This window comes from Dysidea avara, chromosome 9 (genome assembly GCF_963678975.1).
Source record: "Dysidea avara chromosome 9, odDysAvar1.4, whole genome shotgun sequence".
Lineage (NCBI taxonomy): Eukaryota > Metazoa > Porifera > Demospongiae > Dictyoceratida > Dysideidae > Dysidea > Dysidea avara.
This window is the reverse complement of record NC_089280.1, coordinates 3,633,350-3,660,020: the sequence shown is the minus strand read 5'-3', so window position 1 is coordinate 3,660,020 and position 26,671 is coordinate 3,633,350. Positions and strand designations below refer to the sequence as shown.

At 37.9% G+C, this 26,671-nt stretch overlaps 2 protein-coding genes across 2 annotated transcripts in view; one reads left to right on the top strand and one right to left on the bottom strand.

Annotated features, from left to right (window-relative positions):
* LOC136266336 (uncharacterized) overlaps positions 1-1,645 on the top strand; it is a 12,385-nt gene extending 10,740 nt beyond the window's left edge. Inside the window, exon 3 of the mRNA XM_066061352.1 lies at positions 1,192-1,645. Coding sequence (XP_065917424.1) covers positions 1,192-1,449 — 258 coding nt within the window. The 3' untranslated portion in view covers positions 1,450-1,645. The remainder of the gene's footprint in view (positions 1-1,191) is intronic.
* Positions 1,497-26,671, bottom strand: LOC136266335 (ral guanine nucleotide dissociation stimulator-like 1). Its single transcript, XM_066061351.1, has 17 exons — positions 26,536-26,671; positions 25,255-25,319; positions 23,181-23,455; positions 23,078-23,137; positions 21,599-21,804; positions 19,180-19,268; positions 16,890-17,117; positions 14,179-14,282; positions 13,733-13,817; positions 12,275-12,334; positions 12,011-12,130; positions 10,630-10,751; positions 8,956-9,033; positions 7,601-7,706; positions 6,128-6,277; positions 3,210-3,321; positions 1,497-1,756 (listed from the first exon to the last, which is right to left on the bottom strand). Exons 2-17 carry the CDS (start codon positions 25,306-25,308, stop codon positions 1,653-1,655), a joined length of 1,953 nt encoding a protein of 650 aa, XP_065917423.1. The 5' UTR covers positions 25,309-25,319; positions 26,536-26,671; the 3' UTR covers positions 1,497-1,652.

The window sequence follows — 26,671 nt, the reverse complement described above, 5'->3', positions numbered from 1 at the left end:
CATCAGTGATGAATGTGTTTGCTAAAATTTGGAGGTTTCCAAAAGTTTACAAGTTGCACCTTGGAGGTCTTATAGTATCTCAGTCTAGGATTGGTGACTTAGGATTTTTGATGTTACTATATTATACTTTCATGCGAGTGTATATCTAACTGTTCTTTGGGAGGTACTGTAATATAGGTCCCCATGATAATAACAGAATAACTTTTGCTATTATCCCCACATTAATAAAGAGGGCTGAACTCGATATATACAAGGAAATATGCTCAGTGTTAAATTTTTAATATTGAAAATAAGTTCATCATCTCTGTGTTGTATTCATTTTACTTTAGGATCTACAGTTTAAATAATTTGCTTTTTTTTACGTTCTAAAATAAAATGTATGCAAAATTTATATACTTTCACCAGATTTACTTATTATAAAATCGATATGGCAACTATTCGAATTTGACTACCACTCGTTGCTCTAAAATGATGTTGAAGCCCTAAATTGATTGTGGCATTACTCAATTGTGGCTATTATTGAAGGTGCAGTGCTTAACCAAGTTAATACGGTATTTACCAGAAATTTTTTCACAACTGTAAAGCATAGCTACTACTAAAACCATGTAATTCTACATTCAAAGTTCCAGTCATTAACTGTGTAGCTTACTGGCTTAATGCTGTAGGTAACTTTCAGTTAATTAGTGTATAAGCTACATTATGTGTTGGAACAGTTTCTCTTTAGCTTAAGAGCAGTCATGTACATGATTGTACTAAATAGTTCAAGGGGGAAAATTTTCACTGATTTTCACGGTTTTGGGTGTTATCAGCGAAAATTTTACCCTTGAAATATTTAGACCTCCATATAGTCTAATACATTTTGGGAGTGTTAGCAAATCCACGAAAAATTTAACATTGCTTAACCTCAAAAAATTTTCCCCTCGAAGTATTTAGGCTATATGGTATATCTTGACTCTCCAGTAATATTTGTAGATGTGCTTTATCTGGTCATGTTGCTATATATTATTCTAATAATTAACATATCTATCACCTGCTGTTACAAAAGATCAGTGTAGCAATGTGTGGATTGGTGTGTGATTGATCAAAAATTTATACATATAAAAATAAAAGTTCATTTTGTACACAGACATTAATGTTTTAATTGTGATGACTTTGAAGTCACCTGACAGAGCATAATTGTGTACAATACAGGTGCTATCTGATGTGGAGAAACAGTTCAATTTGAAGATCCCCAGTTCTCAATTAAACACATTAAATAATGGACAGGACATCAAGGAGTTCATCTTATACCATCAGCAAAGAATGGAGAGGGCAGCAAAGTTGTTTACCATCAACATGACTTCCCTACCAGCTAACCTGTCCATAAAACAACCAACCCTCAGGGTGGGACCCAAGAAACACAACGTGAAAGACCCCCTAGATCCTGACAGTTATGAACATCCTACGTAGTAATTCACTAAATAAAGTTATAATTATGTAATTCACTTAATACCTAATTCTGGCATTATATCTGCACCAGTTTTATAATATTTAAAATCCAAACACATTGCATTACTTAAATAAAAATACATTGTTTAATTAACCACAACATACAATTCAATTTTGTAAAAAATTTTAAGAAGATTGATTACAGAAGAATACAAAATTTCATATCATGTGGACTTTGGTTGCAGTGTAAATTGTAAATGTTCTGAATTATCGGTAGTGGTGTTCATGGCCCAGAACACATTGGTCCTGTCTGGGATAACCAGTTGCTCTGTGAGGAGAGAAGACAAGGTTATACAGTGGAACCTATCTTAGCTGTCACCTGTACAGTAAAACCACCTCCCTAAACAAGGCCAAAACTGACAAGTTCATACAAAAGTACTGTCTAATGCAGCCACCTGCTTACTAAGGTCAAAAGTTTTGGCTTCTCCACTGTAACATGACAACACAGCTGGGAAAAGCAATGAACACATAACACTGCAGTGGTCTTTAAAAGTTACATAAAACTTTGTAGTCATCAACAATATTACTATCCCATGAGTGTCAATACAGCAGTATGGACAATGAAACAAGCACAAAGATTGTGTAGATGACTAGTTGATGGAGCCAGAGACATGTTGATTGGGTCAAAGCAAGTGTTGAAGAAGGAAGGTGGTTACAAGGAACACCATTCTGTGTTGTAGTTATGTTGTACTCATGTCAACTAAGCCAGTCAACAGTTTCATGATAAACACAGAGTACTGTTATGTGCCCATAATGAGAGATTGCTTTTACCTAAACTAAAACTGTTATATATTTTCAGAACTCTAAACTATTTTAGCAACATTATATGAATGTATCAGGGATATGTTAACTCCATGAGGACATGGTGGTGATACTCACCCAAGTACTTTTCTAACAGAAAGGACTTCCATTCCAGGCCCCATTCTAAGCTATCCACCTTGACCCATTACTAGGGCTGACCTCCCACAAACAAACTTTGTGTAATGCTGGTCAAGGTGTTAGTATATAAATTTGCAACTAACTATTTCATTTTAATCTATTTCATGGTAGTTTGAAAGGCTATAAATTACTTTGCAAATGCTTTTGGTACCTTTACAGATGTTTAAATCAAAATCCAAAAAAAATCCCATCTACTTTGTGATGTTATTACATTTACAGTGAAGTATTATAATAGCCACCAACAGCAATTTTGTGGTAGACAAATGGAGTCAAAAAGATCACCACAGTTGCCAGGTAATTACCATTTTTAGCTATGAATTCCCTCCTGGTTTACATTTTCATTATGAAAATCAAATTGCACTGACCTTTCACTTCTCTTATATGTGACCATAAATAATCCCATAATGCCAGCCAACAGGTTATTTATATCCATGGTAACATCATACCTACTGGTTTACAGCCTTACAACCACAGCATGTACACTTGTGCCCAGGTGACAGGGGACATTTTAGCACCTTTCAAAAAACATCTAATGCCTGTAATTTTCAAATTGCTATAAAATTTTATCAGAAGTTTTAAGCTTTGAACAGTCAGGAGCTCATAACCACCATTCAGCACTTATAAGCTCAAGTTTCAATTGGTGACATTGTTTACTGACAGCCTTATATACAAATATAAAAGCTGGTTTCTCATTAACCTTGTATCCAGTGTGTGGATCTAGGGTTTGATTACCTAACCAACTATCACATGACCTCTAGTTTAAGGATCACATGAGTACTTACTATTTTTAGCCAATAGTTGTATCAAGTTATACTGGTCAACATTATCATCATCCACTCCCAGCTTGTCTAGTGCTATCCGAATGACATCAGCTGTTCTGTGAGACTCCTTCAACTGTGGAGAGGATACAGGAATGTTAATAAAAGCTTATGATGTACAGCAATAATAATTGGGAATGCCAGCCAGGTTGGTATCACAAAAACAGTTCTACTGGTTATGGATTTTGCTGCTGTTTCATCTCTCTTAATTTTTTTTGTCCTCAATTTTATATAAACGCGGAAAAGTTTGTGTCTGCAAGCTTGTGCAAATTTTCACCGATCACTATGGCAATGTTCAGCGGCGGAGGAAGTAGTTGATGTGAGGGGGGGCTCCGCTGAGCTGACCCAGACTTATTTGGTAAGGTGAGACCAAAAAAAAAAAAAAAAAAGGTCACAACCAGCTCACAAGAGCATTCCACCTCACCAGCTACCATTTCTAGCTGATAAACTACATAAAAATCCTTACATAGCTCGCTACACACCGACTACTTTATTAGTGTGACTGCTCTATTAGAGTATCTCGATCTTTATCACGGTTTTCAGCCCCACTCCAAGAAAGATAATTTCGGTGTGATATCATTCTGAGGGGGGGCTTTAGCCCCCTAGCCCCCCCCCCCCCCCCCCCCCCCCTTTCCACCGCCTATGGCAATGTTTAAACATTAAAAACATTAAGAATGAAGCTTGAGTTGGTGAAAATGCGAACGTTTAGTTCATGCAAAAACTGATACCATCAAGCTGCCCTGCTACCCTGTTTCCTGGCAAACTTCACGGTGCCTGCATAAATTCATTGCAGGTACAAAGAAACACAGCTAACATGCCTATTTCAGACTAAATTTCACTGCTTTCCACCACTTGTACATGAACACTTATTATAATGAGTAATAAATTTGTGCAAGGAATTTAATATCGCAAATTTTTCATCTCACAAGATTTAAGTGTCGCATGATTTTATTTTAACAAGTAAATAATTTGTCCGTGCCGCCTATGGCATCAAACATTCTATATACACCTTCCATGTAGACCACACACCCTTGATGAATAAATATCTGTACATCTTTTGTGTATCTACTAACTAGTTAAGGCTATTATTACATGGCAAACGCAACACAGGACTTGATTATTGACCTGAAGCAAACGACTTATCTTACAAACTGTTGAAAATCAAAATATGAAGCAACTAAGGACAAAGTCAATTGAAGGGGGGAAAAACCCTGTGCATTTGACAACTTGCCAAGTGCCAATTAAGTGCCTTCATTTAGGAAATGACTCAAAAGGGGGTAATATAAGGTTTTATGAGAGTAAGGGGGCAATGGCATACTGTATACATACAAATTTTTGAGGGACAAAATTTTCACAGATTTTGCGGTTGCTTGGCTGTCCATGAAATTTTTATCCTCGAAAATTAAAGATTGGGTTACAGTAGCTCTATGCTTTCACCTCAGTGAAAAATGAGTGAACCTTGAAAATAAAACTGCAAAAAGCCTGAAATTTGTTGATCTGCGAAAATTACATCCCTCGAAAATTAGTATGCAAGCCCCCTCCCAATGAAGCCATGCAAGCACTGCTTTATGCTAAGTTTAGTGTTTGAACTTGTGAATGCTCCAATAATTTTGAGAGTAAGGTTTTAGCAGGAAATAATTATATGGCTGGGGATCAGTGTTAGTAAAACTAATCCTCAAAAATTTCAGTAATACAGTGACATCAGTAGTTGATATTTAAATTTTTAAATCCCCCCAATCCTTACATTAAGCATAAATTCCAGCTAAGGGAGTGGCATTACATAATAAACTAACTAGTGTGGGTGTATAGGAAGTTGAAGTCATTTCAGTCACCCACCTAGATGTAAAAATAATTTTGAAAGAGCATATATGCAAGCACCGAACATAAAAATTAATGGCATCTTGTATGTAAGCCTATGGTTTTGTATTTAGAAAGCCTCTTTGGATGCTCCTGATTGATTGAATAAGAATAAGACATGGTGACGGCACATTAAGCCCTGTCAGGCCCCTATAAATTGGATGTGAATTTTTAACTTAGCCTACTGTATAGTAATTATGTGAGATCTTGTGCCAGGCTACGGATGCTGTAAATATCTGTGAGAAATATAGAGAGAGGAGTCCCACTCAAGAAATATACACCCAAGAAGTCATCCTTTGCAGTACACTTCATGATGATGTAGTGGCGTGTGCCCTAGTTGGGAGACAAAGAAAGCCTCCAGAAGTTCCTATGGATACATATAAATGAAATTGACAAAGAGAAAACATCCTGACCGCCTGGCAGACTCATGTAGGCGTTCAAGCGTAAATTGGATGGCCGCAGGTTCGAGGCTTCCCAGGTCCCCTAGCTTTTAGAAGTAGTTATCAACTATAGCAGTATGCAACTTCATGCTTTCTGTAATTTTTAAAGAATCATGCGCTGCTAAGGAAACGTATCTCAAACAAACCACTTCAAACCACAATTTACGCACAGAAGTATCTTCTCAAATGTTGGTAAATTCTTTAGAGAAAGCCTCATTCACTTTTGTATGGGAATGCCCCCTTTAAGAAATTCATTATTCTACGAGTTGGTTGTTTTATGTCCATATAGCCCACATTCATAAAGTCTTCAGAAACTTGCTTCACCCATATTTCAAGCTGACCGTCTCAAAGTGAAAGCTTACCTACCGGGGAAGGTTAATACTGGCCTTCAATTCTCACATATAGGCTGCTTTTTGCATAAACCATTTTGCTCACGTGGGTGTGGAAAGACAAACAAATGTACAAATATTTACACAAACATTTTCCAGAATTTTAGGAAACCAGGCGTGCACCTACACCTGGTTCAAAAATGGATACATTTTCAGACAATAATTTTTGAAGACAAAATTTTCCTGTTCAACTTACTATTAAGCTCTTGTACATACAGTCATTGCTGGTTCCCAGGCTAACTCTGATCACTCTGGAGTCAGGAGGTATTGGTGATGATGAGAGACTGTCAGTGCTAGTTGTTCTGCTGTTGAGCTGAAGAGGAGGACTACCGGGTGATCGGAGTGACTGTAGTGGGAGATAGCACATAAATATTGCAACATACAGTGAAACATTAGTAATATGACAACCCCAAAAAATTGGCCTTAGTAACAAGGTGGTCTTATTGATGAGATCACGAAGAACATCTTAGCTTGTGTTTGGGACGTATGGGGTGGTTTTATAAAGAGGTGGCTGCTAAGGATCAACGCAAATGCAAACAAATCTCACCAATATATTTCTAAAGTGAGGTCACCATGATTGCATAAGACATGGTATAATGGATAAATACTATATATACACTGTAAACATCCTTGCAGCTGGTCTAGGGAAAATTATTTACTATTTAAATTTTACGTCAGGCATTTAAAAATAAAAACAAGGAAACTGCCTTTTATGCATATTCATTACATTGCAAAAAGCACCTACACAACAGATATGATTCCAGAGTTGCATGCTATACAAGAGTCTACTGGATAAACATGTTTGATTGTTGTAAGTAGATTCCAAACTGTAAGTTAGTTATATAAGCACTCTCAGTACCACTTTATCCACAATCACACTGCACTTCATATGCTCTAAGAAATAAACATTTGGGCCTGAATAGATGCCAGGCTCATTAAAAACGGGTCAAAAATGATTTATAGGAACTAGGATTTTTTTTGCTTAAATTTCACAGAGATCACTATTGCTCAATTGAAAGATCAACCACATGGCTATGAAGGGTCTGGATTTTTACTTCAAGCATCATTTATTATACCGATTGCTAAACCACGTCTGAACCAAGTAGCACTGTAGTGGCAATCCCTGTGGGTTAGTAATGACCGAGGCAGTAACACGAGAGATGTGATTATGAAAGTGACTTATATAGCAAAAGCTAAACATCAGATGTGATATCCACATATGGCAGTAGTATTAAGACTAAATGTTGTGGTCATTTCTTTGCTGCATGTGTCGGCACTTGTGGCTCACTCATCAAATTTTTACAAGATAAAATTTCATGGTAGCTTATGAACCACGAAAACTACCAGGTATACAGTAGTATCATATTTGTAATTCATTAATTATTTTGTAATCTTTTAATTACGCTACTATGCACTGCTAGGGAAGCATAAACCCTTTAAACTATAAACTATGCACAGAAGTTTCTTCCCAATTGTTTTTATAGTTTGCCTATCATGCTTCCTTATGCAAATTCCGCTAGTTGCTTTTAAACAAGTGCATGACTTTTTAAAAACACATTAAGGTACCTATGCAACAAGCATACCATGAGCTGTTTACTAGGAGCCTGGAAAATATAGCACTCACAAATGTGTATGATTATGTAGGACACCATGGCAGTCACTTACTGACCTTGCAAGGTGAAGGAGATGACTTGGTAGCAGAAGATGGCGGTGATGATGATGATGGTGGAGTAAAGGGTAGTGTAAACTCGTCTGATGATCCTCTGAAGAAGCTCCTGTAAAGAAGTGTGTTGTGATACATATATCATAAAAATATTTAACACCTATTTGATAAAACTGGAAGTAAACATTCACCTGTACACAAAAATCCCCTACTATTCACACTATGTAAACACAAGAGCATGTAAACAAAGGAAAGGACTGGACCAGTATACTGATTTTTTTTATTATACTGTAATTATTACTTTATTAATTACACTGTAATTATTTATTCATCCATTGATGGCCAAATTCTCTGGGAGCACTGGCTGAATTGCCAAACTGCACCATACTAACCATCCAATACACAGAACTACTTAGTAACCATCTATCTAAATACTCGCTATAAACTAAGGAGGTCAACTATGTTGTTTTTGTTTACATAACAGTAACCGCAGTGAAGTCATCAAACATTAAAGTCTAAACTTCGGTAAAAACCAGCCTGAACAAACAATGGAATCCCAACTAACTATTTACTAAGGCGTATTACACTCAAAAGAACCCATTAACAGCCACTGCTGCCATATGGCGGCAATGCCGCGGCATGGCATCATAACTCACTCATAGAATAAACTTTAACTGCTATAACTTGAAAACGTGTTTCATAGCAAGATGCGCTAGTACTGAAACAGACACACCCATAGAGGTCCCGTTTCTGGGATAACCGGATCCTTCCTGGACTAGTGCACGTTTGCTATGTAATAGCATAAAGTGTAACCTTTTATAATAGGCGAATTAAATCGTTCTTCGAATTGAAAACTAGTAGCTGATAACAAAAGAAAGTGTCATACATCGATGGAGACAGATAAAGTCAACAGTCGGCTGCATTATCCCAGATGTGGCACGGTGGACACGAGTGCAGATACGCATGTGCAACAGCAGAAATGGGACAAATCACGAAGAAACCAGCTGTGGAATGGATCACACTGTAAGCAAACGGCTAACTTGCAACTTTGCAAGGACAGCTGTGGGCGTTCATCTGGATCCTGTTTCGCAAAACTGTTATGTATATATGTTCACATTGTGTGGCAAAAGAAGCTTTTCACTAAAACCACCCAGTGTGAGCGTAAGGGGTCTATCGATTAACCTTACAGGTAGGTAAGTGTTATTAATTACTCTAAGGTTTATAGCTTTTGCTAGTTCAGAAACTGCATGGTTTCTAAATATGGTGGCCTCTCTTCTTAAAAAAAAACAAACAAACAAACTAAAAATGCTCCACTAATCTCTTTCCATCTAATGTAATGCAAATGTTTAGATGTAACTAACTTTATCTTTTGTCTCAGTGAAGGAACTTGAGGACTGTCCACACTACCATCTGGCTCCAATACCTTGGACTTCTCGTAACTGCAAGAAGATGATGATAATCTTACTATGTCAGCTTAGCTTAGAGAGTTATATATTTGTTGACACTTTGAACAACAATTCTAATACTCTGTTATCAAAATATTCTGCTGTAAATGTTACTGTACAACATAACGTGATAGTAGCTCAGCCAGTGAATAATTATTTACATGACCAGCTCTCCACACTAACTTTCACATTCAACATTTCAAAATGGTACATCCAAATGCTTGTAAGACAGTTAAATAATGAAATAGATGTCATTTCCTTCTTCCAATTACTAAGGAATTGAAATCACCCCATCAAAGAGGAATTTTGAGTATTCTTTTTTATTTCTCAAATTACAGTACAACTCAGACCATGCTCCCTAATTTCAACTGTACACCAGAATAATTATCACATTCACTGTACCACATACCATTTTTACCACACAAAGACTTTATTTTCACAAACAGTGATGTTTACACTAGGGCTGGGACGAATACTGAAATTTATCTTCGAATATTCGCTTGTAAAATGTTCGAACATTCAAAGCTTCGGTGTTAGCTTTCAAGTTACAGGTTTTCTTGTACTTACTAACATCCTTCTTAAGTTTTATCTTTCTAGTCCTATTTAATAAGTTTGCAAGCATTTGGAAAGTGCATAGCAGCAGTACTGAATGACGCGATCGATCGATTGCAAATGGGTGTGTCCGCTATACTGCAATCATGCATAGGTAAACACCAACTAATGGCTAAACGGATGTTTTTCCTACAATATCTATCACTTTATAAGGTGTTTCAAGGCTATAACTATGGTAGCAACAATGGTTTAAAAGTGGGCGTGGCACTTGCGAAGAGACGAACATCGATCACGCAAGATAAATAAGCAGCTGCAATAAAGACAACGACGTTTATTTGTAATTCTTTCGTAAACAATGAGTGCATTACGAAGCTTCGAAGAATACTATTAAAATTCGAAGTTTACTTAACCTTCGAACCACCGAAACATTTGAAACTTCGTCCCAGCCCTAGTTTACACACGTACGCACGCATGCATTTACGCATACATTTACGCATACACACCCTTGCATGCATGCACACACAACTTTGAACTTGGAAGGTAGTCATCCAGTGGATGATACTCTAGTTGAAGAATCCACAATTTGAGGACAAGTAGTAATATAGTTATGTCGAGCTATATGTTGGCTTCTTCTAAAAGACCTTTTGCAGGTCTGACAATGAAAAGAGTAATGTGGTGCAGCTAACAAATTCTCCACTCCTCCATTAATTAATTGCTTCCATAAATCCCAACCTTGAGCTTGTTGGTACCATAAACAGACATTGACTGAAAACTTCTTTTAGTCCTGTCTAACCTTATCTCGACATCAGTTTTATACCTTGAGCTGGTCGCGTCTTTGGCAGCCATCCAAACAGCGATCATCAGGCATGAGCGCCACATGTCCCAACCATCTAAGTCTACTTAAACTTAACAGAATACTACTAGACTCTCGCACACCAAAGCATTCAGCCAGTTGAGTAGTGGTGATATGCTCTGCCCAATGTACAGCACGTCCAATACCCATAATGCATGCACATGCGGCACACACACAAAACCCACCTTTCCCTATCAGAGTAGGTCTGTAGGTTGGTCAGCCAGTGTTTGACTGCTGGGTCACTCTGAAGATGATAAGTGGTAGCAGCTTTCTGGTAGAGGGTGATCTTAGCCAGCACTTCAAAGAACTATCCCAAAAATGAAAACAAATACTTCATAACAATGTTTGACATAAACAAGCTACAAGCATTCCAGTTACAAAGGTAACATATGGTACAAACACAACACAACAAAAACAACCAGACAATGGAGTGTAGTTAGTCTAATGTTTCATGTTTACAGCATACTCCCTAAGCAGTGGTTACCCACAAGCTCCACAAGAAAACACTTAATGTTGCACCACAAAGATGTACATGCCCCAATAGGTCACATCTCAACTGAAATGCGGATAGTTGGACACTGGTCTACTATGTGTACTGAGGATTTTCTGTCTGTTCGAACATTGTATTATTATCCATGGAGCATGCAGTATGCAATGTGTGAACGATCAGAAAATCCTCAGTATAGTGGATTTTTTCCCAGGGGAGAAAACCTGCTTTACGTAAGCATTGCCCTGAGCAAATATCATCAGCATTGTTGTTGCACAGCTTATAACTATAGCAACAACACATAGATCTGCTCTTGACTTTTGACAATAGCACATCTTCAGGGCTCAATCCAGGATATCAAGCTAGAGGGGGCAAAGTAAGGTTTTTTGGAACGTAGGGGGGCATTTGAAATTGGTTAATGTGAATATGAGAGAGGATCACTATGAGTGTGCAAAGCACACTCCAAAATGCTAAGCATGAGGTTTCTAGGGGGTCTGGGGGCATGCCCTCCCCTACCCAGGAAATTATTGAAAAATTAGGTGTGAATATGCACGATTTTGGAAAATTTTACTATGAATGCATTCACCATTTGATTACATACAGTACAACTTAGGAAAAGATCATCAATTAAACCTTTTCATTTTAAACTAAACTTTTACTGTTGATGAAGTTCTACCAGGCAAAAAAGTTCTACCAGGCAAAAACCTAGGGGGGGGGGGGGGCAATGGCTAACCCAAGGGGGGCCAGTGCCCCCCCAGATTAACCCCTGATCTTACAATAGCACATCTTAGGGTATGTGTACCCAATCACAGATCACATGATACACTCTAGTTCAATTTACTACTACACATGTTAACATGTTTTGGAGTGTATGTCACTAGAGAAACATTCCCAACTCGATGCATGTTGAACCAACACACATGTAGAAGGTCTGAGGTGTACATTAATTAACATGCATGTTTTTGGAGGGTGTGCAGACTACATAATATAATACACTTACTGTGCACCATATTAAACACTGTGCATCCATACTGCTCAATCACATACTGTACACAATTTGCGACACTTGTATAACATACCCTCCGGCACTTGTCAAAGTTGATGTACCCTTCAGGGGTGTAGGCCGAGTGAGCACTATCAATCATGACTAGGTCAGTGATGAAGGTACCCAGCCATGGGACGACTCCATTGACAGGTGTCTGTGGACAGTAGTAACAGGATCAAGTCACTCCAACACACACCACAACACCAAAAGTGCTGTGAATATGTTTAACTGACACACATTAAAGAAGTTCTTAGATTAGCGACAAATAAAACTAGCCAACCAGTAAAGCCTTACTTACCCCTGAGGTCCTGTTCTTCTTCTTCTCCACTGTACCAGTAGCATACTTGGCTGTCCCTTCCTGTGAGAAGAGTAATTGGTAATTTGTTATGGTGTACCATTGAACAGACTTCAAACATGAAAATATGGGATATATCTTCAATAGAACTATATTATAGGGATATACCTTCCAATACTGAAAACAGTACAATACACACATACATAATAGACATGGAATACACACATGTATGAACTATAAAAAAGGACAAAAGGTGGCAAAACCAACCTCTCTCACTTTCACCTATACCTGCATACTCCCTTACCACAGGTGTATTCCATGACACTGTGGTTACATGTTATCAGCTTAGAAGAAATAAAACACCTCCTATTCATGGAGCTAGCTTACAAGTGGTGTTTTTGTTGGACTGCCAATCCAATTTTTATAGCTATAGAGACAGCAGTCTGTTATTGTAGGAGTTAACTGGTTTAACAGCTACCACACCAAAAAGTATACTAATCAAACTGCCAGCATGAAGTTAATCTGTCCACTTATCTCTAAAATGCAGTTAGAGGAGGGTTTTAGGTTGCTTGGCACAATCTACACAATTGTGTTACACTTGTGGAATGGAAAGACACACAGTGAATATAGACACTGGGACCAACCAATTATCAAGAAGTCCTGATTTTCCAGGTCAGTTTACCAGTAAGGGATACTTTAGAGACCATTACCAAGTGTCCTTATTACCTCTGTTCAGGGTCATTTACCATTTACTCCTGTGTAGAATTCAAATATGTTAGGGAATTGCAATTCATATGAAACACCTGTGTTCATGGAGTGAAACAACCTGTGCTATCATCCTTGGTAATGAAAATAAAAATTGTCATATGTAAAACAGCTGAGCCTGAGCTGGGCCTAGCTATCACCACTGCAGTACATGTAGCCACCAGATAAATAATAAATTTTGTACGAAACTGCAAGACACGTATTAAATTCCTATAAATTAATTCCACTGGCTATGATGCACTGTACATGTACAAGCAACACACATATATATATATATTCATGAACAACTTGGAAGATCTCTGTATCAAGACAATAGGTAACTGTAGCCCTCAGCTGTGTTGATCAATAACAGGTGAACAGTGTCTAACCTTACTATATTTGGGACAGTAAACAAACACCACCACAGGTAAGCCCTTTCAACCACATGCACAATAACAATGGGAAGTAAACAAGTCAGCTGATTAAGTGGACACACAACACAAAAACACACTGTAGTCATGAATTGTTAAGACACATGTTTGAATGGAAGTTATCTGCTCACAAACAATGAATATCTCTTATTGTGTCACTGTGCAACCTGATTTGTGTACAAAATGACCTGCCTACTGTACCTGTCTTACACCAGCCAACTTGAAAGATTTATTTGAAAGAAACACTTGTGTACAAAGTGACCCACTATGGGACAGACAAACACACCTTGTCCAGTAGTTCACGACTGCTCTGGGAATTGCTGTCCATAGCAAATAAACTTGACAGCTCATCAAATAGTGTAAGCATCTCCCTGTGTGTGGAATGTGAGATATCTAAATGTCACATAATAGAACATCACTCCTACTATACCCCATAGGAAGACCGCCATGATAGCCTTAGCTACCTTTAGCGGCAAACGAAAAATCTTTTCAGTTACTACATGCACAACAAGTATTAGACTCATATGACAAACAAATGCTAATGAATTGAAACACTCAAAAATCTTACAGCTGCTAAAAATGTGTTCTTCAAAAATATGGATAAAATACTCTAATAGTACACACACTTTTCAACTGGCAGGTACACTCCAGCCTCACTCACTATATTTCACACACACACAACATATTCAACTACACACAGTAGTAATGGACACAGTCCCACATTAAACTCACGGAGGTACAAGGGCCCATGTTTTCTTCAGACGATGTAATGATGATGATTGCAGTCCTGCAAGGATGGCCTTGATGGCAGTGAAGTTTTTCAACCTCCGACAATGCTAGAGGAGAATATATACATCATGATTTATCCACCATCAACACTAATGCCACATTGCCAAATATGTAAACTAATAAAATTCACAAATAGAAGCCTTACAAAGACAGTAGTGTACATGCCATTACCATATGTGTAGTTGTACTCCTACAATAACACAAATGACTATTACCATATTTAGCTGTGTTATAAAAACATAGAACTACTTTTACACCATAAGCATTCATCACACAAAGAGTGTATATATAGCTACCAGACAACTGGCAATTATACTTTTAGGGTAATAACTGAACCTGACACATCCTGTGCATGTCTCTAATGAATAAGTCTCTTGGTAAAGGGAGGGCTGCAAGAACAATAGCAACTAGACACAGCCACCACGTATCCACACAAAACACACACTACACAGAGCCTTTGGCTGTTGTATACTTGGACCACTTGTACACTTCTCAGGTGCCTAAAAAGTTGTACAAGCAAATCCTTTTGAGGACAGGACTAGTAACTCACAGGAGGCTGTACCATGTCTCACAGGTGAAGCCGTGGACACCTGAAGTCCCATGTGAACCTTCACCCACTGTGTGAAACATGGATACTGGATTTGTTTCCTCAGTTTTCCATTCAAACAACTGGGTAATGCCATGTCAACCTGATAAGTTGTTTCACTGCCCACCTTTCTCATAGAGAAAAAATTTTCAAAGTGAAAAATGGAACTAAAATACTACATACTAGAAATTCGAAGCACTAGAAATTCTAAGCACAAGAATTGTATGTATTTTACTTGCAAAAGTCTTCTCAAAACTTAGACACATTGGCTACAAATGAGTTGCCATTTCTTCAAGACCACACACCTTACATATTTTTGTATTCCTTTTGTAATATTATTATTTATATGCTAACCTTACACTCCTGCACAGTGGATCAATTCGACTTCCATGGGTAAACTTAAACTACAGAAATTTTGGTTAAAATGACTATCTGAAGGTGGTTGTAAGTTTGTAACTGGGGTGAGCATTTAAACTAAATCAGTCAAAATAACTACGGAAGTCAATATAACTTCATTTAGGGTGTAAAATTAACATATTTTGGTAATTTCAGTGAGTATTGTCAAGTCTACTATGGTAAAATTTAGATGACCAGCTACATGGTTAAATTTACATTGGTACACTGGTCGGTATCGTCATAACATTTGTGGTTAATACTGTTAGCTAACTTTACTTCCCACAATCAAAAGTGAACATGGAGAACATAGGTTTTATATACAATTTGAAAACTCTATGAGATCAGGTATGCTTAAAGTACAGTGTATGTATTATTAAGATGCAGTATGTAGCAATTATCGTGAATATGTGTCATAGATAGATTAATGTATGCTAATTACTAGTGATCACTGACTTGTAGTAGTGCACGATATTAAATCACAGTAAAACAATAAGAAGTGTTATATCCCTACTGTACATTTTTTCAGTACTTTTTATCGATGTACTATGGTCCCTACTCTAGTTGAAAATTCCAATTTTTGGTGTGCGCTTGTTTGTTAACTTTTTTTGTAAATAATTTTATTATGACTGGTGAACACACGCATACCGCATCTGAAGTGGCACAGTGCGCCCCAGCTATATCAATTATTGTCTGAAAAGTGAAGTATCGATTATGCTTTGTTGTCAACTATGTTCAACCCATTACACAGCATTTTGAATCAAGAACTATTCAAAAAGCACCTCTGCAATCCACGCATTTCGAAAGAAAGAAATGGTGCTGTGCGCCCCAGTTATATCAATTATCATCTGAAAAGTGAAGTATCCATTACGCTTCGTTGTCGGCTATATTCAACCCGTTACACAGCAGTACAAATCAAGAACTGTTCGAAAAGCACCTCTGTAATCAGAGTAGCCACTATGAAAAATACGGACAATTTCCACTTCGAAGGGAAGCCATCACGTGCTACCACCAAATCGACACTTTTCGCTGTCAGCAAAGATGAATGGGACACAAAGGAGGACACTGGTAAGTCCATGAAGAATACATTGTATGTACTGCGGTATGGCAAAAGGCACCTCTAAGGCCGAAGCGACATCGAACAGTGAAAAAATCAAGCCCACCTTAGCCACTATTGAGTTACGCTTGTCTAAAGGCATCAGTCAGTTACTTACTCACACAGTCAGTGGAAAATTCCATTAAATATATATTTTTAAAATTCCGTAGCAACTTGTTGAAAGTGTTTCGGGTCGATCTGAAAGCTTGTTTAGGCTTAGTTTTACCTAACCAATACTGCCTCATCGTCGTCTGGGAAAATTGAGGCTGGTTTTTGGGTGATATTATTTCGTGGACCACGCCTACTCCTTTGTGGTCCCTACTATACAGTACGATAACTGTATGATATTTTACAAAGTTAAAATAAACAAGTAAATCCTTGGGTCATTACTACCGAAAAATTGGTTGTTTGAATTTTTGTAAAACAACCCAAAAATTTGGGTCATTTGTACCTATTTGAGTGAAACAACTAATCATGTTGAAGTAGTCTAAACAAATTTCTTGCTCAACAACAGCAACTGGGCATAGTAGGCATCAAACTTGAATCCTTGCACACACACACACACAGACACACAATTACCTGTGCCACTTCAATCCACCTGGTTAAAGCCTTTCCCCTGTGAGTAGAGCAGTGTGTACCAGTTGGATCAGTAGTTTGTAATACAGTAGCAATCACAGCTAAAGAGACTCTGTTAAACTGATCAATTGTGGCACACACAGTGGGAGCAGTCTCCTGACGTTTGTCACGTGAGTTCTGATTCATCACATAATTCAAACACTCATAAGACTCAATCTTGCAGAACAACCCCTGGATGAGTACAACACCAGTTAACATTAGGAATATTAAATACTAAAATACTCTAATAGAACGTTCACATTTATAGGCTGACTGCTCAATTAGATTATTTTAGTACTAGTTAATCTTCTGTTGCAGCATTAGAATCTAGTGATGTGTACCAATCTATTATTAAATATATATTGTAATATGGCTTACAGGTAGTTTGATATAGCAACATGGCATTTATCATTGACATTTTGTATCAGATATCAATGATTCAACATATTGGTTTTGTACAATAGTAAGCTTTTAAACTTGTTCCCTAAACTCTGCTAAGTTACTATTTGGTGGGTAATGTGTCTTAGCACAAAAGTTAATATTCTGAAGGACCAATGTGACTGCTCATTATAGCGTCCTAATTATGTACAATGTTCTATCATGCTCTAGTAGTTTAAAAGAGCTCTGTATACAAATGACTTATGCTTCCCCAGACACTTTTGTGCAGACTATACTGCTTACTGGGAATGGAATCTGTTTCAGTTACTCTCTGTACCACTTAAAGTTTAGTGCTTACAGTGGAGAATCAATTATCTGAACTGATTATTTATAAACACCAAGATGACTGCTCTATTAGAGTATTTTGCTGGCAGGTGCAGAGTAATTGAACACAGTTCTGTATATAAATGAATGGTTGTTTAATTTTATATGCTTTTCAGTTATACCCCTCCCCCACTTTTTACTGACAGTGTGCGCAAGATGTTGATTCATGGCCTCGTACATCTAGCTTTACTCTGATGTGGTACACTATGATCCCACTAGCTTGTAAATTACCGATTTTTCCTGACTTATTTCATCAAGTACGACCAGCACTTTTGGTTGACATGATTATGAAAACAAAGTTTAGAACGAGATTATGCTGGCATAGCTTCAATGACATAAAGTATACATGAAACCTTTAAGAGAAAATATGGTGTTAGATTAAAATATTCTAATAGAGCAATCAAGAATTTTTGGTAGAACAGTCACAAAAAGGTGACCTGCTTAGTAAAAAAAAATTGCATTTGCCTTGATATGTGTGTGCTACAAAAATAATTTTACACACGTTTTCATCATTTCAAATAACTGCTACTACACCATTGGATTCACCTCTTCATGGAGAGTAATTGTTGTTTCTCTACCATAAAGCAAATGAGAGTTGTGTGTTTGCTTACATAGCACAAGTTATTGTTGCCCTTTCTAAGCTTAAACAGTCTTCTTGCTTGAAACCATGGGTGAATATAGGCCATGAATTCCCCAGTTTATGGTGAACTCAATGAGACTCCACAGCCTGTTACACTCATGACTTATGATCGATCAAACAAGCACCTGTAGTTTATATTCTGTACAGTCACTGTACAAATCGATTGTTTTGCTCTTCATGCTGTTTCTCGCTAATAACTCCAAAAGCATTTATAAGGCTGAAATTCAGCCTATTGGTAGAGTCTGGACAACCAAGAAAAAATAAAACAAAGTTTGAGAAAAATGCAAAACTAGTTGGGTTTTTGCTCAGCGCGTCACAAATGAGTCGTACAGATTTAAATATGCTATTATACAGCCTGTAGCAACCAGCTAAAAAAATTATTTGAAGTAAAAAACATCACTGTAAATTTTTAACAAGCAAATTGCCAAGTAGAATATTACATGGGCACTACTCAAAAGTTTTATAAGTAAAATAACCTCATGTCTACCAGAAATATTTTACTTTAACTAACCTACTTCACTACTGAAAGTGAATTTTGTACATGAAGTGAGTTATCGGTACAAAAGTGATAAGATCACACAAGTTGAATGTCACATTACTATGAAGATTTTGCGTGATAATGTAAACCACTTTTGTTTTCAATGTATCTTCGTCTGTAGAGAAAATGACGGAACTTTTCAACCATATCAGTTCAGATAACTGACTCTCCATTGTAAGTGATCCTAAAATATCAACCTGATAGATCAGCCACCATCATACCAAAGGTTATATCACACATTTCACTATTACAAACACTAGTGTTCATTTCTGAACTAAGCATTGTGGCTTGTACAGGAAAGCCACACAACTTACTGCTGCTATCTCCGTCAGCTGCTCAGCCAACTGGAGAGCATCAAGAGAGAACAAGTTGAATGTGGGGAAACTTAGTTCATCACGAGGATCTACAATGAATGGAACAAAACAGTTCATAGACCAAGTACTATAGTTGAGTAAAGTACAAATACTTTTGAACATGTCCTCAAGTATGTACAGTGCTTAGCCTACACATTGACACTCAATTATACAATCTGTTATCACATGAATTACTGTCACACTGACAAATAACAAAGTGATTTAGTGTTGCCATTAATAAACAACTACTGAGCTGACATCAAAGTGCAAGCTTTAAAATTCTTATCAAGAGGTGTATATAGTCTTGTCTAATTTTCTGCCTTTATCATACAACATGGTAGTACTACTGTACTAGTAGGGATGTTGACGGTTTGGGATTTAATGCCCAAAAATATCACCCTAAAACCAAAACCAGCCTCACTTTTCTTTCATAACAGCTTGGCAGTATTATTGGTCAGACATATAATCAAGGAAACGTCTTCAGAGTCACTTTAAACCCCTTCAACAAGTTGTTACAGAATTATAATTCTGAATGTTCTACTAACCGACTGATGCCTCCAGCCAAGCATGCAGTAACTCGGTCACAGATAAGGCTATAGCCTTAATTTTGTTTGATAGCCTGAGACATGCCTTTCACCAGCGACATGGACTTACCTTTATCAGGGTTCTTTGTGTCCTCCCCCTATTGCGTAGGTGTTGACTTCAGTACAGGCTATCACAAGTATTATCCAAAAGTGGCTGGATTGAATGCATGTGGCATTTCATGTACTGTTCTTCAATTATAACGCTATATAACAGGTGGAAAACAAACTGGAATAGATACTGGATAACATGGATATATACCAAACACAGCTAAGATGTACTGCATAAATAAGGTGTACTTCAAAGCCTCATTAATAAGACCACCTTATTATAGTGACCATGTCAAGTTGGTCCCATAGAAAAGGTGTACTTCATGACCTCATTAACAAGACCACCTCATTACAGTGACCATTCACACATCAGCTTACACCTATAGTCTAGATCCAAGTTTTGTTGTAAGATTTTAACTTGTTTGAAGTAACAGGTTGGCTGCTTTGGCATATCAGGTTGCCTATTAAGGACATTTAGACATTTGTACAGGGTGTACTGTATATCAGTTTAACCATTAAAGATGACAAGCGAAGCCCCACCTCTACACAAAGCAATCAATAGCATTAACATGTAAGAGTTTGTCTAGTGTGTTGATATATTAGCAAACACATACTGGATCAAGACAATACAATTTGCAGAACTTATTTAAACTGTTGTTATACATATCATGCATATAAAAGGGAATGCCTGGATGGTACCAGCAGCTAGTCAATACAGTGATACAAGTTATTGTCATTTTGCCAAATGAAGAATTTTAAGAAACACCCACAGTAGTGTGCTTGTGGAGTAATGGGGGCATGACTCAAGGAAAGTAGCCATTATGAGATGAATCTGGCAGTACTTTTACCAGTGGCATAGCCAAGGGTTGGCCTGGGTGGGCACATGTCCACTTAACTTTTCCTAGAACAGCAGCGTCCTACTTGCTATTGCTATTACGAACTAGAGACAAGTAGATCATACATGTACCTTGGCAGTGCGATATTCTCGTTTTAATCAGCAGTTGATGATATATGAGAAAAGCTCAATAATTACATTACATGATTCAAGTAGTTTCAGTGCTTTCTATTTAATGCACAGCATTGTGTGATTAAATTTTAGGCCTGGAAGAGAGGAACATGAGGAAGGAGGGGATTTTGTCTATTTTTCCACATCTGGAATGCTGAGTTGTGAGTAGCAGCACAGATTCTTTTGTTCGCAGGTTAAGCAATTAAATTATCTGGTTGGAGCTGAAAAATTGGTAACCATACGATTGTCTCAAAGAGTTGTATGCAAGTACAGATGAGTTCAAAGGGAAAGGAGGTGTAATAAGTTAGTTTTCATTTTATTTTCTATATCAGTAGCATAAGACTAGTAAAATAAGCTGCAGGAACTGCAGCATAGCATATTAATTTATGCACTTTTGAAACAGTTTTTAAACCAAATGTATGTAGGGTCCACTAAGGATGGACTCTCGTTTTGTGTTAGTTAGTTACATGGGGTGAAATGTGTGGGTGAGTGTGCCCACCCATCCCTGAAGAGCTGGCTATGCCACTAACTTTTACCCAATCTTCACAGCACTAAGACTACTTCATGCCTCCCAACACAACATAACAACAGGGAACAAAAAAGGAATTTAGAACAGACAAGGTCAATTCCAAGGGATGGATGGATAAATGCACCTCTTTGTCCCTCCCTAGGAAAACCCTGACCCAGGAAAATAAAAGTGAGTGGTGTAGAGCCAAATTGAGGTACGAGTTAAGTCACTCACCAATATCCAAGTCACTGCTGAGAGATATTCTGAAGCTGATAAATTTCTTCTTCATTTGGTCACACACTGCCACGACTTCTTTACTGCTATCACGGAATTTCTTATGGGCAAACGTCTTCAGTTGAGTGAGGTTGTCATAGCGAGGGTAATCATTGAAATCTCCCGGACACCTGTCCAACCACACCTTCAAGAATGACACTAGTCCCCTGGAGTAATTAAATAACACAATATCATAAGGTAATATAGTCTCTCTCCCGACACCTTGAGACCATAGTGTCCTTATTAGTGACATGTCCTGATTTCAAGGGTTTAAGGTCACATTTGAAGCTTCTTGAAAGAAAGCTACCAAAGCTTCGGAGCTTTGCTGGTCATAATAATTAGTAATCATGGTCATAAAAATTAGTAATCATAACTGATGGGTGTACACCCATATGGTATCGCACTTTGATGCAGCTGTAGTACAGACTCCAGTAAAACCAGGAAGCAAATGGTTTGACTGATCAGTATCCATGGTTACAAAGCTTTGAAGGGGTAAAACTACCTTTAAAGGTTACAAAACCTCCGAAGGTTCTACAGCTTCCGAAGCTTTGTCCAAGCTCTAGTCTAAATGTGTGTACACAAGTACAAGGAAATTAAGAACATTAAATTGAAATGGAAATCATCAAAGAAATAAAAAGTAATGAAACTAGGGAGGTTGCTTACACCAGCAGCTAAAAATATTTTGTCTATGGAATTTTATACTGACTAACTGATCATTTCTTCAGCCAAGCATAAATCAACTATGGATAACACTACGGATTTGCTCTCTCTTTTCTTCACCACTCGATGTTGAGTAAGTCCGAGATGTACCTTTTCGCTTACAGCTAGGATTGTGCATCACTGTCTGTAGCTAGTCATACAAGGAGCCACACCTATTTATCAAGGCATCTGAAGGCATGTGCAAAGCCACGTGTGTTGCTGTGTGCACGCCCAATGTTGAGCCACGCTCACTTTAATCGATCATCTTGTGCCAATGTATGTTCGCATCATAATCGCCATGAGCCATGCCCACTTATCAACAAAATAATTAATGTGCATTGTTATCTGCACAGCTAAACGTTTTGAGCAGCCGCCACCATACTTTCGTCCACTACAAACCTTTAACCGCAAATAAGTTTGTCGCAAAACTTTTATGGTTCAGAGTGTCACTACAGAGGCTCCAATAAATAGTGTACAAATTACTAAAAGCAAATTACCACCTGGGGAGCTTTTTAAATATCCAAAATTAATTTAAGGGATTCATCTATTTTACATATATACAGAGCGGGCCAATCACCTTCGGGCCAAAATTTAATAAGCAGGTGATTGCTTTATTATGAACGTCTCACTAGGGAAATTAAAGTTAGCAATTTTAGAGAGGTGAGTTTTATACCGAGTGGTCACTACCACTGCACTGTAGTTAATCATCATTTAGAAGACACAAAAATATCACAAACTTACTTTTGAATTCTCAATTGTTGTTCTGATGTGTATTCTGAAGAGGATATTGTCCTCAGGTATCTACAGCAAACATAAATAAGTGGTGATTTGTCAAATGCCTCACCTTTCTGTCAACATTTGCAGCAACTTGTCTGGAGTGAGAAATGTTCGGTAGGTCAATAAGAAACAGGAGAGATAGGAAGGGTCAGACTCCTCGCTGACAGGTGCCAGATATTCCACCAGTTTCTCGACAGTTCCAGCTTTAATGGAGCGTGTCTTGTGTCCCTCGTGTGGCCTCAATAATACTTCATTGCTGTCACGTGGTGACGAGGGAGAGTTATTGTAATGGACTCTGTGGGAGCACTCCACGAACACTATACCATCTTCAGTGCCATTAGTCTGAAGGAAGAGATAATTTGTATGAGTGAACTAGTGAAACATTTCTAGCCAGTGTGATACAATAAACACATAGCATCTCCTACTTCATAGTGGGATCAAATATTAAATAACTGTAACATATCTCAACATTCAAACATTACACAATTAATAAACTATTCACAAACACACTCATATACACAGACACACACAAACTATTCACAGATACACAAACTGTCTCCATTTACAACACAACACTGCACCCATGACTAGACTAACGGATTCAAAACCATTTTCAATCACTTTACAAAGAAAGCTTTAAGCCTCAAATAGGGCTGTGCAATAATAGAAACACCCAATATCTCCATAAGTGTACAGTATATTAATATCTCGATATGAAGAAATGTCACATGGCACTGTATAAGCACAGTTTGGTGACTTAAAAGTCACGTGCTGAATTAGTTTGACGCCATTAAACATGCTCACCTAATCTTTACTGCTGTTGGTACATAGTAGATTACAGAGTGATCTCTCAGTATTACCTCGATACATCCATATATGTACACCTGTAGGTATTTTTTTCCTCAACCCTAGCCTCAAAAACTTAGAACAAGTTCTTGAAACTATCTCAGAAAATGGTAGCATAAAATCCTTTGATTTTTTACCAAGGGTTTTTTAAAATTACAGAGATCCTCATGGTGGGTCTATAACTGTACCTTAGTGAGCTCTCCAAATAAAAGACTCCATACCACCACTTCCATAAATAATAACATTTTGGTCTCAACAGGTCTAGCTAGACACAGGTTTACTTTGTACCTTAGAGCTGTCACACTCGAAATGGCTAATATGTGACTGAATTTGACAAAACAAGGCTTCGACGCACAAAGCTTTGTTAGGAGATATGGCGATTTTAAGGAATCATTGTGTAATAACTTCCCAGTGCCTACAGCTGTGCAAACAAAATTTGCACCAATTGTTCATCTGTTCACTAGCTATCACTGAGTGGGTGTATACATTTCTGATACCCAAAATTTGCCCTGTTTTGAGCAGCTTTTTTCGAGCGGGTAATAATATCACAGGTGGTAGTAATAGGGTGGGAGGGTGGTCTTAATATACGGGTATAAAATGAAGTAAAAAGACGATTGGAATCCAGAGGCCAAGTTTGGGCTCTCCATGGCCCTCCGTGGCCCTCAAATTACTCCAAATTGACTGAGAACACTATTGGCGAGCTCTCTGTGAAGTCCCAGCTCACTACACACCATTATCACAAAGCCATGGCCATTTAATGATGCCAATCTCACACTCGTGGCTTTGACAGGGTCGGAAGAAAGCTGCTACAGAAACCAGACTTGTCAGTGCTGAAGAAAGTACAGTGTGAAATATGATGGTGTATTATACCAGCAATCCATTTCTGGTAAAATCGTAAGTTTGATTTTGTGTGTGTGGAAGCCTTGTTATGTGAAATCCGGTCACATATATTCTATCATCAGTGTTGTTCACAATAATTATGTTAGCCAATAAAACAACTGGTGACCCATCAAATTCACCATAGCAACACCACCAACATGACAAGTCTTACAGTTTTGTTAGGTAGTGAAGTCTAATGGTGTTATGTCCTTATTGAGAATCAAATCTAACCACAACACTTCCAAATGGGTAGGACTATTGCTAATTAGATCATAAAGTAACCACACCATATTAAATATTACATCACAGCCTATTAATAGCAACAGGTCTAATCTATACTTAGTAACAACAGTAAACAAAGTTATAAACAGGGGTGGGACCACAGTTCCCCCAGCGTGTATAGGACATGCTCTCACCATGACAACTCCATTAGTTGAACTGTGATTGGCTGGATATTCTCCATTGCTCATGTTTGAATCACCTGTGAAAATATTGGATAATGAACTTGCCAATGCAAGTTCGTACTAGTACAGATAAGGTGGAGCACCATTCAACTCTACACACACACACACACACACACACACACACACACACACACACACACACACACACACACACACACACACACACACACACACACACACACACACACACACACACACACACACACACACACACACACACACACACACACAAAGCTCCTACTAGTTGGCCTATGTTTGATGTGAGGAGCTCTCCACTGTATGTATTGTAGTGTGGAGCCTTACATTGTTGGGTACCAGTACATTAAACAACAACCTGAAGGAGTGTAGCATGCACTACATCACAACCACAAGGTAGTGTGTCCACTCCACCCACGATGACATGCACTGCCACACAGCTAGACAACAGGACAATACAAGTCAGTCACAAGGCTCTTATTAGTTAGCCGCGTTCTCCCCAAATTTCCTAATATGCAAATAGTCTCCATTAACATATATACACCGCCAAATCTGCCAAACAAGAATTACTGAAATGACATTCGAAATTACATTGCCTTGCCGGGTACCTGGCCATGTTGGTCAGCATCTAGCTAAGAACCACATGAACACAGACAATACTTAATAGAATATCTTAAGAGTATAGTATGTGTATCTGGTGGATGGGAATGCGATTAGTTTTGGTTTTATCTTAATTTTAGTCACCAATTCCACACCTACACTTCAGAAACTAAATGATATGGTTGGCAAGCTTTTCTGCTATGCATTTTGCAGATTCCACTTCCTTCTTGACACACTGGCAGTAGAAAGGTACCCCTAATATGACCACCTTCATGTAATACCAAAGCAGCAAACTTTTACAATACACTCCATATTTAGTACAAAAGGAACTATACAAATCCCCTCACACACAGGTCGTGGTCCCATGAACAAGTTGAGTGCACGACTTCAATTCCCTTGCAGTTCCTCAAAACATGTTTACGGGTTTCAAACCTCTAAAAGCTAAAGGTCAACGATATTATCTGCTTCATAATCACCATTTTATCAAGAGTTCATAATATAAAGGAGACTTATGATTATGATTATGATTACTGAAAACACAGTTACAAACTGATATGACTTACTTTTATGTTGCGATATTTGTCACAATAGAACATGATTGACACTCGGCAAGCACTCAGGTTACGAGTTACAGAGAAATTACCCATACATACCTACCTTGTGAAGCACGCTTGACCGGGGAGTTTGCTCACACGCAGCACTGTCCAGCGTGAAGGCTCCGAGCTGTTCGATAAATTATGACCAGATTGTATTTTTGTGAGCCCACGTGCTACCATTGTATTCTAACTAATGC